At 37.9% G+C, this 16,638-nt stretch overlaps 1 protein-coding gene across 1 annotated transcript in view; it reads right to left on the reverse strand.

Annotated features, from left to right (window-relative positions):
- The window catches only part of grin3a (glutamate receptor, ionotropic, N-methyl-D-aspartate 3A), a 45,980-nt gene that overhangs the window by 3,510 nt on the left and 25,832 nt on the right, over positions 1 to 16,638 (reverse strand). The window contains exons 6-9 of the mRNA XM_051413241.1: positions 12,918 to 13,033; positions 11,934 to 12,085; positions 7,710 to 7,871; positions 7,307 to 7,377 (exon numbers count right to left, since the gene is read on the reverse strand). Coding sequence (XP_051269201.1) covers positions 7,307 to 7,377; positions 7,710 to 7,871; positions 11,934 to 12,085; positions 12,918 to 13,033 — 501 coding nt within the window. The remainder of the gene's footprint in view (positions 1 to 7,306; positions 7,378 to 7,709; positions 7,872 to 11,933; positions 12,086 to 12,917; positions 13,034 to 16,638) is intronic.

Genomic DNA, 16,638 nt, shown 5'->3' on the forward strand with positions numbered 1-16,638 from the left:
CAACATGCAGGTATTTAAGACACATAACAAGAACTTGACTGTCAAGGATCCCTGGTAGACGTCAAATTCATGTCCAATTAATTCCCCCCAAGCCCCAGTTTCCAACCTGGAGGTCTACCTTCATCTTTAAGCTAATGAAACCTAGCAGCAGTAACGTGGGTTGGCAGTGTGAGGTGTCAGTTCAACATCACTAATGTCATATATTATCACCTGACAAATCCTTTATCTTCACGCTGTTCTTGGGAGTGATGGAGGAGCGAGAGAGTGAGAGTGATCCTCAATCAGTGCCAATTTTACAGCATTTGTCCTGCCTTCTTTTCAACCGATTTATTGTGCATAATCATGTTTCATGTACTGTGGAAGCATCAGAAACCACGGGAAAAAAATATTCTCAAAGCTATTTCACTGGATCTTTAAAGCCAGACAAACATCCAACCATGATTCTCCTTGGTGACATATCAGTCCCTTTGATTGCAGTGGCCATGAAAAACTCCTGCAACATCAAGTCACCTTGGTCCTTTACCCATAGCTCCCCCTTTTTTTCACAGCATCAGCACACGATAGGAGGAAAGCAGAGAGAAAGTGGTATCACCAATACATGATTTGATATTACACAAGGCTGATGTCAGCTAGGGTTTAGAGAAAATACCAGCGAGTGTCCTTGCTTTTATGCTTCACCAAACTATGGACAAAAATTTTCTCAATGCAGGGCATTTAATTGATTCTGAATATTGTGTTACTGAAATGTTTATCTTTTGGGTAACACATAATCAGCTTTATGGTATTGAACTTTTTGTAGTCGGCTGTTTACTGACTTTTTTAGTCTGCTAAAAAAACATTATGAGGTGTTTCGATGAGTCAGTGAATTAAATGCCAATGCCCAAATTCTTATTCAAACAAATAAAACAAGGGAAGTATTTTTAAGACAAAATTATATTCATAAGAATGTTGTAGTAGTAAACAGATTACAAATCCATTTTAAGTTATGGTACAAACTAAAAAAAATCAACTTAAAGAAACTTTTTTATGAACATAAACTTTAGGCATTATACAAAGCTCCTGAGATCACTCTGTGCTCTCTATAACTGAAAGTAAGAACACAACCACAACAGAATATAAAGTGCCAATACAATATAATATACTCCCAGTCAACTCTAATGTTTCCTGTAGTTATTTATAGGGTGGCTCTGACTTGCCATAGTCTCAGAAAAGAACAAAATTTGGTTTCCTCTGAAACTTTTCCACATCTATTGGACCAGATCTGCAAGCTGAAATTAAGGAGTATAGAAGAGAGATTCCCATCATACGGATTGAAGCCTAACTTAAGAACTATCTGAATCAAAGGTATTTTGCTGTTGATAAAAAAGTGACAAGAAGAATCTAATGAGATACTCCTGACATCTAAAGAGACCTTAAGCTGAAGGATGCGACATCAGAGTATAGGAACATAAAAAGAATCTCATCTTAAAATGATAAATGCACACTTTGACAAGAAGGCACCTGTGCTTACATATGGCTGCAAAGAAAGAGGGAATATTTGTGGTTAACATTATCAGATCTCTTAAGCCTGAAGTCTTCAGATAATCACTCCATTTCAGCATCTTTATAGACATTACCTGTTTGTGTCAGTGTCCTAAATTTTATAGCACAGATGTTCTCTAACTAATTATACTACCTCACAGCAGCCAGGTGATCTGACGCAGGTCCCTGGTAGGCGTTACACCGTCTAGACTGAAAACAGTTGTTGGCTGAGCTTTTTTGCCATTAGCACTCAATGAATGTAGAAACATTGGGCTTTTAAATCGCAGTTTACTTTTTTTTTTTTGCTTTGTGTGCATTGTTTTTGCTTTAATTGATTAATTATCTCTTATTTTTTATTTTATCTTATATTTTATAGGTATGAATAGGCATGATGATGATTGAGACAGAGCTCACATAATGTCACTGGAAAACATAAAAACACTTCTCACACAAAATGTCACAAGAGATTCCGACAAAAAATAATGATATCAAGGTCAGAAAGGAAACTGTGCACCACGCAGTGTTGGTAAGTGTGCAGATGAAAAGCATGCTGAAATACAAGCCATTATATTTTTCTGCATGTTAGGATGCCCTTCCACATCATCATTATTTTCCAAAATGATTAAAAGGAATTCACCCTAAAATATCAGTGACTTTATACAAAACATATCTGTTGTGTGAGATATGAAAGAAGGAATTACACATTTAAGGTTTGAAACATAAGAGCTGTGAAGCTCATTATTATATTCCAGTGACTGACATCACAGGAAGTCTCCTTTTCTAACTCAAAAAGAAGAGAGCTCTTTGTTATACATTCTGTATATGAAGATGCCAAGAGCCTATATACACAGCTAAAAGTCACCCTATTCTTTTCCTCATCAATTACAGAGAGATAATTTAGTTTTCACAACTCGGAAGGTGTGATACCCTTGTTCCTTTTCTTCAGAGAGGCCAAATCCCTCTTCCCCACACCATTAGCAGTTCTCAGTTTTCAGAGATTTCTGGTCTCTACTTCTGGTTTACAGGGTCACCAGATTCCTCTCATTACATCCTATCCTGCATTTATGCTTTCATAAATGTTGATTTTCTCCATACGCAGTGGTTTTATAAATGTCCTTGGAACCTACTGTGGATACAGAGTTTTTAGGCACATATACCAAGTACAGAATCCAAGACTGTTATTCACAGCCTCCTATAATCAAAGATACTTCTCTGTTACAGGTCAACTAATGCAGCTTATGACGAAAGAACAGGCTGTGTTTGAAATCACATACCAACATACTATTCATACTGTGACGTCAAATTGGGTATGTAGTGTGTTTCAACTGTATAATATGTGAATTATGTGTATGCAAGAAACTCCCGGATATATACCAGATTAGCAAGAATTTCTGAGTATGGCGTGAGCTAGTCAGTGGAGAATTGAGTTGAGAACCTCCAGAAGAACCAGTGATCCAGCCAACCTGGAGGGGTTTCATGCCAGCCGGCCAGTCCGCTCACAGACCCCTCTTGCCCCACAGACCACTGCAGCCAACACAGCAGACGACTTCAGCAACATTTCTATCAATTGTTATAAATGGTCATATTTATTCTGTTTAGTTAAGCACTGCTTTGGGTGAACATTATAAGATAACTTATACCTTCTCAGGAAAATATACCCACAGTAGCTGCTAATGCTGCCCGCTCCATCTGGGATATTAGATAGATTGCCTCCTTTTTTCTACCTTAATTTGCCTGAAAATAATACTGGAAAATATCACATTGAGTGTAACAGGAAATGTTCATTTACATTTGTAATAAACAATTTTTTATTCAGTGGTAGCTTGGACCGTAATGTTGTAATTGGTCTGAAGAAGTCAGATCTATCTCAGAGCTTGTTGTGATCGATACAGCCATGTGATACAGAGAAGACGTTATGTTTGAATATACTCCAGTGTGAACTGTCGGCATACTTTATTCATTTAGTAGGCAGTATGCAATATAAATACTGATGTAGTAATAAGCTGTATGTTACATGTGATTTCAAACACAGCCACAGTCATGTTTTCCTGCAGCGGTTACATCCTTAGAATGGAATATTTCACCACTGACCAGTATTTCACAACCCATCTGTCAGTACAGGTGCTGCTACCAGCAGTCACAACAAGACATAGGCACAGTTGTAGTACAGTGAATAGGGAGGCTATCCTTCAACAAGCATGACACAGGTGCACCAGAAAAATATGCACCCTGCTGAAGTGTCCTTGAGCAAGCCACTGAATCCCTACCACATGTGGGGACACACATTGCAGCACTTTACAGCTTTGAATGACCTCTTGACCACCTTGTGGAAGGGGAAAACATTAATGTGAAATTTGGTCTTCTTGTTTTCACCTGTCATACAGTGGCTCTTATCGGTTGTGCTTGCGCTCCTCTAAAATTGTGGCGATGGTGTGCTATACAAAAATTACACAGCAGGAGTGAAACAGGGAAGCACAATCCCAGCCCAATTATTTCACTTTCACACTGAAGAGTTGCTCTGGTTGCAGAAAAAGGAAACTGTAACTCTAGGAAGTGAGGAAAATACAAACCTGAACATCCCAGATATTGCATGATTTACTGTATTTGTTATCCTACATGAATAACAAATAAACAAACAAACAAAACATTTAATACACAAAATTAAAATATATATTAAAATATAATTATAATATATATGATAATACATGAAACATCAAAATTGCTTTAAAACTGAAGAGAAATATAATGTAAATGCTATATTGATTAAAAAAAATATTGACTAAAAAAATCTCCATTCAAACGACTAGCTAAATTGGTACTGATATTCTTGATCTACTAGAAGTGACCAATAATCATATTTTAGTGTGGATGTCAGTTAAAGGTCTTTTTTCAAGCTCACCTTAACGCTGCATTTGATACTAAAAAGATCTTAATTGGACATCACAGAGTGTTTCAGGGTATCACAGACACTGCTCGTAACACACTTCTCTGATGCCTTTGGGCTTTTCTACAACACTGTTAGCAAAATTAAATACATTATGGTTCCATCCTCAGTGGTAGTTTTAAGCCATCAGCCGTGTATATACCATATTTATATTCTCTATGGTGTACTGCAGTAGTAGCACGGAAAGTTTTTGGTGAATTTTCTTTGAACCGACATCATGCTGGCATTCACAGCACAAAATCTCACACACATAAAAGGTGAGACAGACATTTCTGACACGCCGGGTGTCTGCAGGACACTGACAATATGACAGTTATAATGTCTGACTCCTAGACAGCGTGCAGGCACGATGCAAAATAGCTTGATTGAATGAGTGTAATTATACAGCAGTAGGTAATCTATCCTCATTACCACAGGCATCCCTCACATGGCCTTGGCTCCATAATTATTACGTGTATTTAATCCCCACTTTGAGTGCTCCACCTGAGTGTCCTCTTCGTGTGTGGTGCTAAGTAGGGATAGATGTGAAATCGAGCACTGCAGAATTTTTCCAACAGAGAAAAGATAAAATAGAACTCATTTGCTCAGCAAAAGCTTGAGGGTTGTTTTGATCTCCGCTTAGAAGCCTTTAAAAAGAGCGATACGATTCCCACTTTGCTTACCCTACATCAGATATGCTTATCTGATAGCAAAGAGGAAGCTCCAATGTGACATTAAACATGGCAATGTGAGCAGTGATCAAATGTGAATAAAACGGGCTACAGTGTCACACACACACACACACACACACACACACACTGCAGTGGTGGTGTCAAAATGACTGTGAAGGTTTATGTAACTAAGCTGGAACATGCAACATTTAAAAAGGCACTGAAACTGACCAAAGAGAAGCTTTCACAATTTACTAAATCTCCCCCTCTCCCCCACTGTGCCAAACAATACTCGTGACGTCAGCACGAGATTATTTCCTCCATTTCCCTTACTGATAATTAGCTTCCAACAGACTGACCATTCTGCTTAGTTCCTGATTAAAAATGGATCCCTTAACTGCCACTTGGATGTTAATTGGTGTCACTTATTCTCAGCCTGATAATTTGGCCAATGGGCCGTTTGAGTTTGCAAAATTGGCTTGTGACAAAAGTGCATCTGTGCTTTTGATGTGAATGACATATGTGATATGTGATATGTTCTTTTGACTACCCATAATTCTGCTTGGCTTCCTTAAAGTAATTTTCTTTGTTTGGTTGCTGTTTATAAAATAGTTTTTATTTTATGATTTGAAGTGGTAGGAAGTATATTACATTTTGTAGAGGGTGCACTAGTTTGATGCTACTCTATGAGGAGTAACAATAAACAATGAAATGTGTTTCCAACCACCTTTATCAGCAATGTCCAGACTGGACATAAAAAAAAGTGTTAAAAAAGGTTTTTTAAACTTGGTGGAGGTGGACAAGTGGGCGTATCAATAAAATTAAAATGGGACAAAGTGCAATGGAAATAGACATATACATCTGCTAGAGGTACGTAACAGTGAGTCCAAACACAAATGAAGCATGTCACTTAAACATCCAATAAAGCTTCCACTAAACAGACTAAAAATTGTGACGAAAACCTGACCTGTGTGGAGTGATGAGCAGACTGTGATGTTCCTAAAATTAGTACATGAAAATAAACAAATGCCACATTTACATCATCATATGTTTTTCCACTATTTCCACTTGTGTGTTACAACATACACCGATCAGCCAAAACATCATGAGCACTGACAGGTGACAAGTAAATAACACTAATTATCTCGTTATCATGGCACCTGTCAGTGGGTGGGATATATTAGGAACATTTTGCCCTCAAGGCTGAAGTGTTAGAAGCAGGAAAAATGGGCAATGTGAGGATTTGAGCGACTTTGACAAGGGCCACATTATGATGGCTAGCCAACTGGTTCAGAGCATCTCCAAACCTGCAGCTCTTGTGGGGTGTTCCCGGTCTGCAGTGGTCAGTACCTATCAAAAGTGGTCCAAGGAAGGAAAAGTGGTGAATTGGTGACAGGGTTATGGGTGACCAAGGCTCACTGATGCATGTAGGCAGCGAAGGCTGGCCCGTGCGGTCTAATCCAACAGACGAGAGAAACTGCTGAAAAAGTTAATGCTGGTTCTGATAGAAAGGTGTCAGAACACACAGTGCATCACTGTTTGTTGTGTATGGTGTTGCATAACATTATGACCATTAGGGTGCTGAGATGGACATAATGTTATGGCTGATCATTGTATACAAATAGTCAATTTTTTAGCAAGAAAAAGTATAATTTCGACATAAAAATATTTAAAAGGGCATCCACTCCTTCTACCTCATTAAAAATGTCTGAATCTATGAATATACATTTTTTTTCTAAAGATGTACAGTGAAGTACATTCTCAGTGTATGTGCACTGGTGGATTCAAGGTTCTACATCACACTTGTATAAATTGCATACTAGACCAGGACTCATACGTCATTCTGCACCATGAAGCTCAAACATTCCACTGTAGGAACAAGAAGGAATACATATTTTTGAGTGGAGGGGGACTTTTAGAGCTGCCTTAAGTCAGTTGCAAGCCTGTTTCTGATGTCTGTTTTTTGTCCTTGCACGACAAGAGTTTTAATGAGTCCCAAGTGAAAACAAAATGCGCTAAATGGGTCATAAACAACAAGACAGTTCATATTCAGTTCAATCAGTTACCGATGTCCTCAAATCAAATTAATAAAAAAAAAAACCATTACATTAAGCATGAATGTATGTGATGTATCTGTATAGTGGATTTATTTGATTGAACTGAAACAGTGTTGAGCCTTCAATGACAGTACCTTTTCTCAGGCTTGGTAACAGTCGGCAGTTTGTCATCAGTGAAGACTGAGTTGAGGGCCCGGTGTAATCTCTGGAAAAACAAACGCCACGTCAGCTATCACATGCTTACTGTAAATCATTTTGTCTGTTTTTCTATGATTAATCTGTTGTTTATTAGGAGGTTTAGAGGCTATGAGTGTTTTTGCAGGTGTGTGTGTTAGTGAGAAAGGGGAGGGAGAAAGAGGAAGAACAATAGTAAAATGTATCACCGTCTAAATACTTCACTTTTCTATACAAATAGTTCTGTACTTGTGGTGATTGTAATGTGATTCTGCTGATTGAAATGCTGTTCTTTGCCAACTCATGATTGAAATGGTGCTTTACTGTGTTGTATATGTGCGTATTTGCGTGTGAGTTCAGTACCTGGCTAGTGTGCAGCCAGTATTTGAAGCGCGGTTCCTTCACCCTCGGGATCACCAGCTTGTACACGATATGTTCTGCTATTGTGGTCAGTAGAGATAAGGCCACGCCCACACAGAGCATCACAAACAGACCGGAGAAATGCTTTATACCCATCTGCAGCGTCTGGAGAGACACGGAGTGAGTGAGTGAGAGAGGTTATAGGCAGGCAAAGGAGACAGAAAGGAGATGCAGAGAATACGAGATCAGGGATGCATTATGTTTTGCTCCTACTGGAGGAGAAGAAAATTCTGTCTAGGAGGTAAAATTATAAAACGTCCCTCAGGTTGTGCTGCATGGTGGTAAAACAGACATGTAACAAGATAAAACAAGAATACACATTACAACATTTATGTTTAATTATTGATAATACAGTTGAAATTCCCATGGTCTGTATATTAAGCAAGCCACATCATACAATATGCATCCTTTTGCAGATGGTGAGCTCAACGAATTGACTATGGCAATGACACTGACATGTAAATGTCTTTAAGATAACACATTTGATTCTGTTTCTTGTGTTTTGTTCCTATCTGTTGTCTTTTTTTTAACTGGTGTTCTGTGTTTTATGTTTGTATTAGAATAAATTAATTGAGAACAATCGTAAAACTGCATGTGTTTGGGTATCCTTATCTTACTCAAGCAGATGTTGTTTTCTGCTGTAGGCGTGGCAGTAGTGTTTGGCTGGCATATGCAAAATTGTTTCTTCAGTTAATACTTTTAAGATAAAACTTGTGTAATTGTTTTATTTATTTTTTTTGTTGTTGCCATTATTACCCATGAAATATGTGAACCAACTGATGTATTCACCACAGTCAAAAGTTCCTTAAATGTCTCTATTACACCAAGTTTGGCCGACCTCCTAGGAGTCATCGGTTCCCATTGTTTTCAAAATTCCATTAAAAACAGCTCACATAGACAAAACGCTGCACTGACAAACCTAATGCATCATGTATTTATTTCCATAACTTGACTTTATAACACCAAATCATTGCAGCTGCAGTTGTAAAAGTTGTAAAACATTTGTGTGACGAGACTGTTTTGCGAGATGTTTGCTTTCAACTCTATTTTCACTCCTGTCAGAAGTAAACAACAGCATAAAGCAGTGGTAAAAAATTATAATATTGTTTGAACTGAATAATTCATAAATTACCTGTGTACAGTATCAGATAATTAGACATTTGAAATAAAATAATCACCATTTCTTAGTTTCTTCTCCTGGAAAACAATGTGTTTTATTTAAATCAGTGTGAGATTTTGACTTCTTTCTCATTCTCCACACTCATCATCTCACTGTGGGAGACAATTCTCATTAAGATTGTGATGTTTCCCCCCCTCACATCTTAATATACACTCATTCTATTATAGATGTGTCACTATGGGGAAAAACCTCTCACAAATGCACCATGACTCTGCAAGTATAGCCATCGACTACTGTGATATCCAATTTTTCCTTAATTGAGCACCTGTTGCAGTTACTGCAGATGTACACTCTCATATGAATCTTTTTACTGCTGAGTATGGAACAGCCGCAGCTGCAGTGATTGCATTATAAAGTCATGTTGGAAGAAGAATACATGATGGATTAAATTCGTCATTGCTGTATTGTGACTTGACGGGCTGGCTGTAATGAAATCTTGGAGAGTGAAAGCTGATGATTCCCAGGAAGTCTGGCAATACAGACAGCAGTGTCATCTGACTGCTGCTGGGGAAGACATTTTAAACTTTCTGGGGATTCATTTGGATAGGAAAAAGATAAAATGACTATGGTATTATCCTGTACGAGTAAGACAAGCTTACTGGGGATACATGACATTAATCTAATCTAATACTTAGCTCTAGTGCATAAAAAGCAGTGTAAGTTATTGTGTATCAACCCACTCCAAAATTCCTCACAGTTGAGAACATTCTTTGGATCAGCACATTTAAGCACATATTCTACCAAGTTTTGGCAACACACACTTCCTGTCTATTTCACTGTGCGCAGCCATATAGAACAATGATTTCTTATTCTGTTTTTTTTTTTTTTTTACCTCCTTTGGTTCACCACACTCATTGATTAATTGCATAAATTTGCTGTAAAAATCTCTGAATAACTTCAATAAAGCACATAACACTCATAATCTTTGTCCCTTTGATCACAATTTATTTCTTGGTAATGTTAAGTTGGGGCCCTCTTAATGTTAGGTAATTGAATAATATGTCATTTATTGGTATTGATTTTATTACTTCAAATGGGATCAACTTCTTTGGGGTGACAGCGAGCTGGCTTAATGCCAGAGAGTTTGGCTGCCTCACTGAAGCCAATCCATCAGATTTTTCATCTCTTCAGAATGCCAGGCTTGAGGCTGATGGTGTAGCAGTCATTCTTTGGAATAAAAGATTGCTAAAAAAAAAAAAAAAAAAAATGCTGAGCAGGACTAAACTGAGCCAGCCTAGTGAGTAATTCGCATTGCTTATATCACATGAATTTCCTGCTGATGTTGTCCAGTGTTCCTTTGGACAGCCCATTGTAACTTTGCCAAAACATGCTACTTTTACTAGACTTTCTGGGCACATGAAGTTTCAGTTTAGGTTGATTTAATTAAATGATACACACTCTTTATAACTTAGAACAATATCTATAATGGGAGAGGTGGCCACCACATTGTGTTTTCTACATGGCATTGGACTGATGCTGTATGTAAAGTTAAAATGACGCACAGATGAAGTAAAATACTGGTCAAGCAGCTTTCTCTGCTGTCACAGTAGGCAGGTGGGGGCATGATACTGCAAAATGAAATGTGCCTCAAGCAATTTAAATGTCTGCAACGGTAGATAGCATCTGTAACACGTCTAGCTGTTACACAGTGAAAAATGGTTCACTTTACCGACACTGAATCTGTTCACTGAAATGTACTACCTCTGCTACTCATATGAGTCACAAAATGGTAATTTACATTTATGAATTAGATATTGCTGTCAGTCAGAAGGCACACACCAGGAGTGCTTCTTAGTTAGACATCATAATGAGCAACCAGTAGAGGCTATGTGGCTTGGAAAACAGAAATGTCAAACTGTTGCTAAAAATAAATAATAAAAAGGAAAAGTAGAAATACAGGAAGAAGAGGGGGCAGAGGGGTGCATTAATTCCTCTATGAAGAAGTGAGTTTTTAATTCATGCTTGGTAGGGAGTGTGCAGTCCGCACTGAGCTAGCCACTTTGGAGGTTTCCAGAGTCACAGCTGGGCAGAGAGATGGCCAGGCTGCTAAGAGAGCTAAGTGCTCTGTAATAGCAGAACAGAATGGACCACAGCCCCTGGACTGTTTAGGACTGAAGTTATGACAGGGACACAGCTTGGTTAGCAGCTGGGGGGTCAGGGGCCAGGGTCTGAATTAGTGAGGAGCAATTACTGTACGTGGAGGCAGTGCAGGGAAAGTATTCTGTGAGAACAAATATAAAAATTGTTTTTAAGCAGAGTTCTTGGTAAGGAAAAGGGAATTATAAAAACCAACTCCACTTAATAAAGATGCAGGAAAGCTCTGTCTATATGATTATAGTATTTTCTATTATGAAATCTAAATGACCAGAGAGATAGTTTATTTTATTTTCGATTTTATGATACAGACTGTTCCTTTATGGTGACGTTATCATTTGTACAACTGCTTTACTTAAAGCGTCATTAAAGGCTTTAGCATTCATTTAAAGTCCCATTTCTGTCTGTGTAACTTTTGGTCTCCACTAACCCTCAGAGGAAATATCGGGCTTTTACTGCTACTAAGCAATTCACAGTTTTCACCAGGTGGATTCTCACTTTGTCTGTCTGCTGCAGCTGGAGAAGAGGATGATGAGAGCAGTGGGATGAAACCAAACAAGAAGATTGCAGGCTGGAAATTTAAAACAATGTGCTGGAAGATGCTAAATCGCTCTGTAGAGCTGGGACTGCAGAGTTGGGTGATCATTTTCTGAAAGCTTGTTATGAGCAAACCATTACACATTGCATTTGATTCATTGCTACAATAAAAATATTGATTGGGTATGCTTGGTGTTAAAAAATGTATAAGACCAGCTTAAACAAACCTTTATATTTAAACCATATCCATAGGTCATGAAGGATACAATATTTTGAAATTCATCTATTTAAATATCTCCATCATACAAAACAGTGCATTTGCTGCTATTGTGTGTAACAGGTGGTTCTGTTCCTACCTCAGTGACAGCGAAGCTGCGCTTCCCGCAGGGGACTACCTTGTACCATTTGTCATGCAGCGTGTCCATGAAGCCATCTGACTTGTACTGACTAACAAGCTCTGAGATGTTGGAGGTGAATGGAGAGTTCTGAGGGAGGCCAATCCCATAGCCTGCCAGCGGAAATACACAGCACAGACTCATTACTCCTCTGTCACAACAACAAAATCATTTTCACTTCACCTCCATCTACTGCCATTATATTCTGTCACTGGTTTAGAGCTGTGCACAGGAATAAGGGAAATAACTGCACAGAATGGAAAGAAAGGAGAAATGTCTTCGTGCTTATCAGAAAGCACCACTGTCACTCTAAAACAAAGCTGGCACTTGACATTGGAAGTAAATCTCAGAATTTCTTAGCATGCCAGGAAAGTGTGACAAATCCAGCAATGGCCAATTACAGAAGTACCTTGCCTTGGTAGGAAGTACACTGATTGATTTGTATTGTATCCTGAAGGCTTAAGGGTGCATTAAGTAATTAACGACGACGCTGGAATCTGGGACTGTGGTGGCCTGTAATGGAAGCAACCATCATGGGAACATTTTCACAGTGGGAGGAAGAAGCTTGCTAAATGGACCAGAGATTAACAGTAGACAGAAGAGAATCTAAGCTGTTGAAAGCCAGACGATTAACCGCTGGGTTAATGTTGAGTGATTGATATTGTTATATTTAGGCCTGTCCTAAAACTGCTCATGGTCGTGCAGAAAGACCTCTTAAAATCTAGTGATAATTAAAAACCAAACATATTTGTGAACACTGTTCTAGTGCCACACTCCAGAGTAGTGTTTTCAAGCAATGACTGACTTATTTAATCTAAAATATTTTTGATAAATAAATAACTTTAATTAAATAGCCAAAAAAAAATCCATTAAGATAGAAAAGCCACACATGTATTAAGTTCAATTTTTTAGTAATTTGTCACATAATAAACTTCCATGCATTACCTTCTATAGCAAAGGGTTTTCCGACTGTTAGTGTTTTGCAGTCGGCGTCTATGGAGACCTCATAGTCCAGCAGAGCTTTGTCCATGATGAATGCATCCAGCCGCTGAGGGTCGGCCCTGTAAACACACAGAAAGCAGATACATGGAAGTGCAAATGTAGGGATTTCCCAAATTCTTTTCTGTTTACAGCTGAAGTGCAATGACAGAATCTTGACTGATATGGTGAGAGCTCAGCTTTAATACTTACTGAACTATACAGCATAAACACAACATGTTGTACTAATTAAACATTTCAGTGCACACAAATTATGCACACTCTCAAAATAAACAGTGTAGAATCAAGTAAATCATTGCACAAAATATGATCACAAATATATGGCATTGTGTGTGATGTTCACACAATTATGCTGGAGCAGAGTGTTAATTGTGCCTTTAGGATTTATGAGAATCTGATCAGTGATATTTGAAATGCTTTGATGGATGACTGGACAGACAGATAGATGAACTGAGACATAGTCACTCTTCTTAATTCATTGTGGTAACTAATATAACCATAGCACTAACAAAACTCTAAATTTCACATGATTAACATCTCCTGAGACATAAACTTAAATTAACCTTACTCTGTCATCTCACTCCTGCTCTGCTGCTATGAGTCGTATTTTCTCTCTTTCTGTCCTCATGTTACAACTCTGACCTTACATAAAGAGTGTAAAGAGGTTGATTTGTCTGTTTTGGTAGGTCATAGATGTAAACTTCATGCTTTCACTTCATTTTATGGGTACGGTAAAGTTGAATAGACTGAAAGAACTTGTGAGCGTTTGTTTTGTGTTTGACATTCAAAACAAAGGTCCAATGATTGTCTCATGATAAAGCATACAATCTTACTCATATTGTAGACATACTTAACACAACAATAAGTAGTGAAAAAACTAAAATGAATAAATAAAAATCATGGGAGAATGAATTGTTTTGCTTTGTGCTTGTGGGTATTTTATAAAGCCTTTCAGAGGGCAGCTTACCGCAATCACTGAAAATGGGATGTAAATGATTCAACAAACTTCTCACAACCTCTTTGCCTCGTCTGAACCGCATATTTCTCAGGCTGTTCTTGCCCGTGGTTTTCCAATACTCTTCCTGGCACCATGCCAGTAAAATTACAGTTTCTGCCAATTTACTCGCATTCCTCACTCCAAGTCATTTATACGGAGGTGAGATATTAAATCGCAAATGCTCTCCGTGAGGCTTTTGCAAATAAACTCAAAATGTCTTTACTGACAGCCAACGCCTGCTGGGATACAAATACCACAAAGCCTTTTCAAGATATTCTCTATATTTTTCTCCTTGTTATCAAGGACAGTGTTTGAAATCCTCCGCTATCTACTCTGCACAAGCTGGCTGTTTATTATTACAGGTTGAATTAGGTTGCAGCCTGGTTGCAGCTTATGTCATTGTCCTCCCCCCCATAGTATGCTATTGATGTTATGTATTTTATGACCGGTGCACTTCCTCAACCTCAACTAGTTACCTACACATTATGATTAAAACATGATGCTGTTTTTTCTGCATTATCCTCCTCCTGATGTCTGTAAAAGTAGCTGAATCATATTTTTGCATCCAGATGGCAAGAATGGAAAATGCTGCTAGTGACAGGACAAGTTTCTGCATTGTGGCTTTATTTAATACAAGGCGATGTGAGACACAGCAGTTCTGTTAAAGTTGAATCACTGAGGTCAACCAGGGAAAAATATTCTTGAAAAGCCCTGAGGTAAGTTATGTTACCACCCAGGTTTAAAATACTCTCGAATAATACATTGTTTTATTACAAGTGTAAGCTTGTGTTATGCGAGACTGTATTAAGGCACACAAAAGCATATTTGCCACTTTAATAAGCAAGCCAAAATAGCATAATGGCAGTTGTCTGATGCTCCAGTCAGTGCACTTTCTCAAAATGGTCTCGTTATATAGCAGACAGGCGGCAGTTAGTAGTTGTTTTTCAGTTGCTGTGGTGAGACATGTTCATTAAGCTGAAACACTGGTAAAAACACCATTGACAAAAACACATACTGTCATGGGTGCATAGTGTGCAGGGATGAGAAATAAGACAACCGCAAATAGACCTCTAAATTTCAGTACATGTACACAAGAAATGGTTTTATAGCAAACAGGGTTAAGGAAATATTATATCTATCACAACAAAACAAAAACAAACAAAAAAACTTGATACAAAATATTAGGAAGCACTTTTCTTAAGACAGATAGTTGCAGAAAAAAACAACAATGTCTAACTTGGGAGCTTGTTCGGGGACTAAAGTATTAGGGGATTGTTACAACATGGACCTTTGCTCTTGTAATAGTAACTGGGAGGTCAAAGAACAGTTTGTTTACACTACTAGCACAGGAGAATGAGCATGAGAACTGGAGCCGGCTCAAGCCCGGACTCTGACTCTGGGTAGGACAAAGACATGGTGTGTTCAGGCAGGGACAGGAGTGAGTTTGTAATGATTTGTAATTTATTTGTAACTAAGTAACTGTTAACTGTTAAAGTTTGTTTTTTGTGTAGTTGGAAATAATTTATTCAAACAAAAACTACATATTCAGTCTCCTTCAAAATCCTTCACAATCAGTCACATTCTCAGAATCATTACAGTGTTTGCTGTTCACATTTAACAACTAGTTGACTAATGGCTTTAACTAACGACTACTCAAATATGATCATGGTCATGATGATCCAAAATTATGAAAATTAAAAAGTAAAAAAACATCAACTGTCCTTACTCCATGTGGCAATCAAAACTATAGAAGCTGTGAACAGCCTCAATTGCAATAATTATTTAATGCAAAAGGCCAATTTCTCAAGATAACAAGATAATTTATCATGATAAAGCAAATCACGGAATAATTATGGAGAACTCAAAAATGAGTGTCTGGTTCATTTTATTACACCCAACTGCAACCTTCAAGATCACCACCGTAACTGTTGGGCAGGATTCAGGACTGGACTGAAAAGAGTTGCTACGAGAATGTACATCTGATTTATTTTTAGCTATTAATTACCATGCATCCATGATAATTGGTTGATTATCTTGGTATCTTGAGATAACCAAACTTGTTTTCTCAAATAATTAATTTGTGGTCTCATGATAAAGGCATAAAACAAAAATTCACAGTTTCCTTATAAAACTTAAACTAAAAAAATAAAAGGTGATTTTAAAATACATGTATTTGCTAAAGTTGCAGGCTTTGTTTCTTCAATCTGTGAAATAACTTTAACCTAAACAGCATCTTTAATACCTGTTCTATGGATAAAGGTAACTGTAGAAATCCCAAAATCCAATGCATGTGGAATTTAATCTTCACATGGGGCTACTGCTGTCAATGCACTGTACAGTAGCTGCATTATACTATAACATGATAGTCCAGTGCACACATGGAATACTATATGATTCTGTAACTGATAACTAATGCCTGGTCCCTTGGGGAGTAAACCCTGAGCCCTGAGTGTTCATAGTTGCATGCAGTTGTATGCTGTCTTGTTCCCCAGTTGTAATTTTCTAAAGATGACATTTTCCCTTGAACCCTCTAATCAGCGTTTTACAAGCTCAGTAAAAAAAAGAAAAATCTTGTTTCATCCACTCAGTGTCCTACCCAGCCTAGGCCTTCATTCCAGCTGCCTTTTCTCACTATATTCTGCTTTGCTCCACAGGGATGCTGGTTGAATG

This window comes from Dicentrarchus labrax, unplaced genomic scaffold (genome assembly GCF_905237075.1).
Source record: "Dicentrarchus labrax unplaced genomic scaffold, dlabrax2021, whole genome shotgun sequence".
Classification (NCBI taxonomy): Eukaryota; Metazoa; Chordata; class Actinopteri; family Moronidae; genus Dicentrarchus; species Dicentrarchus labrax.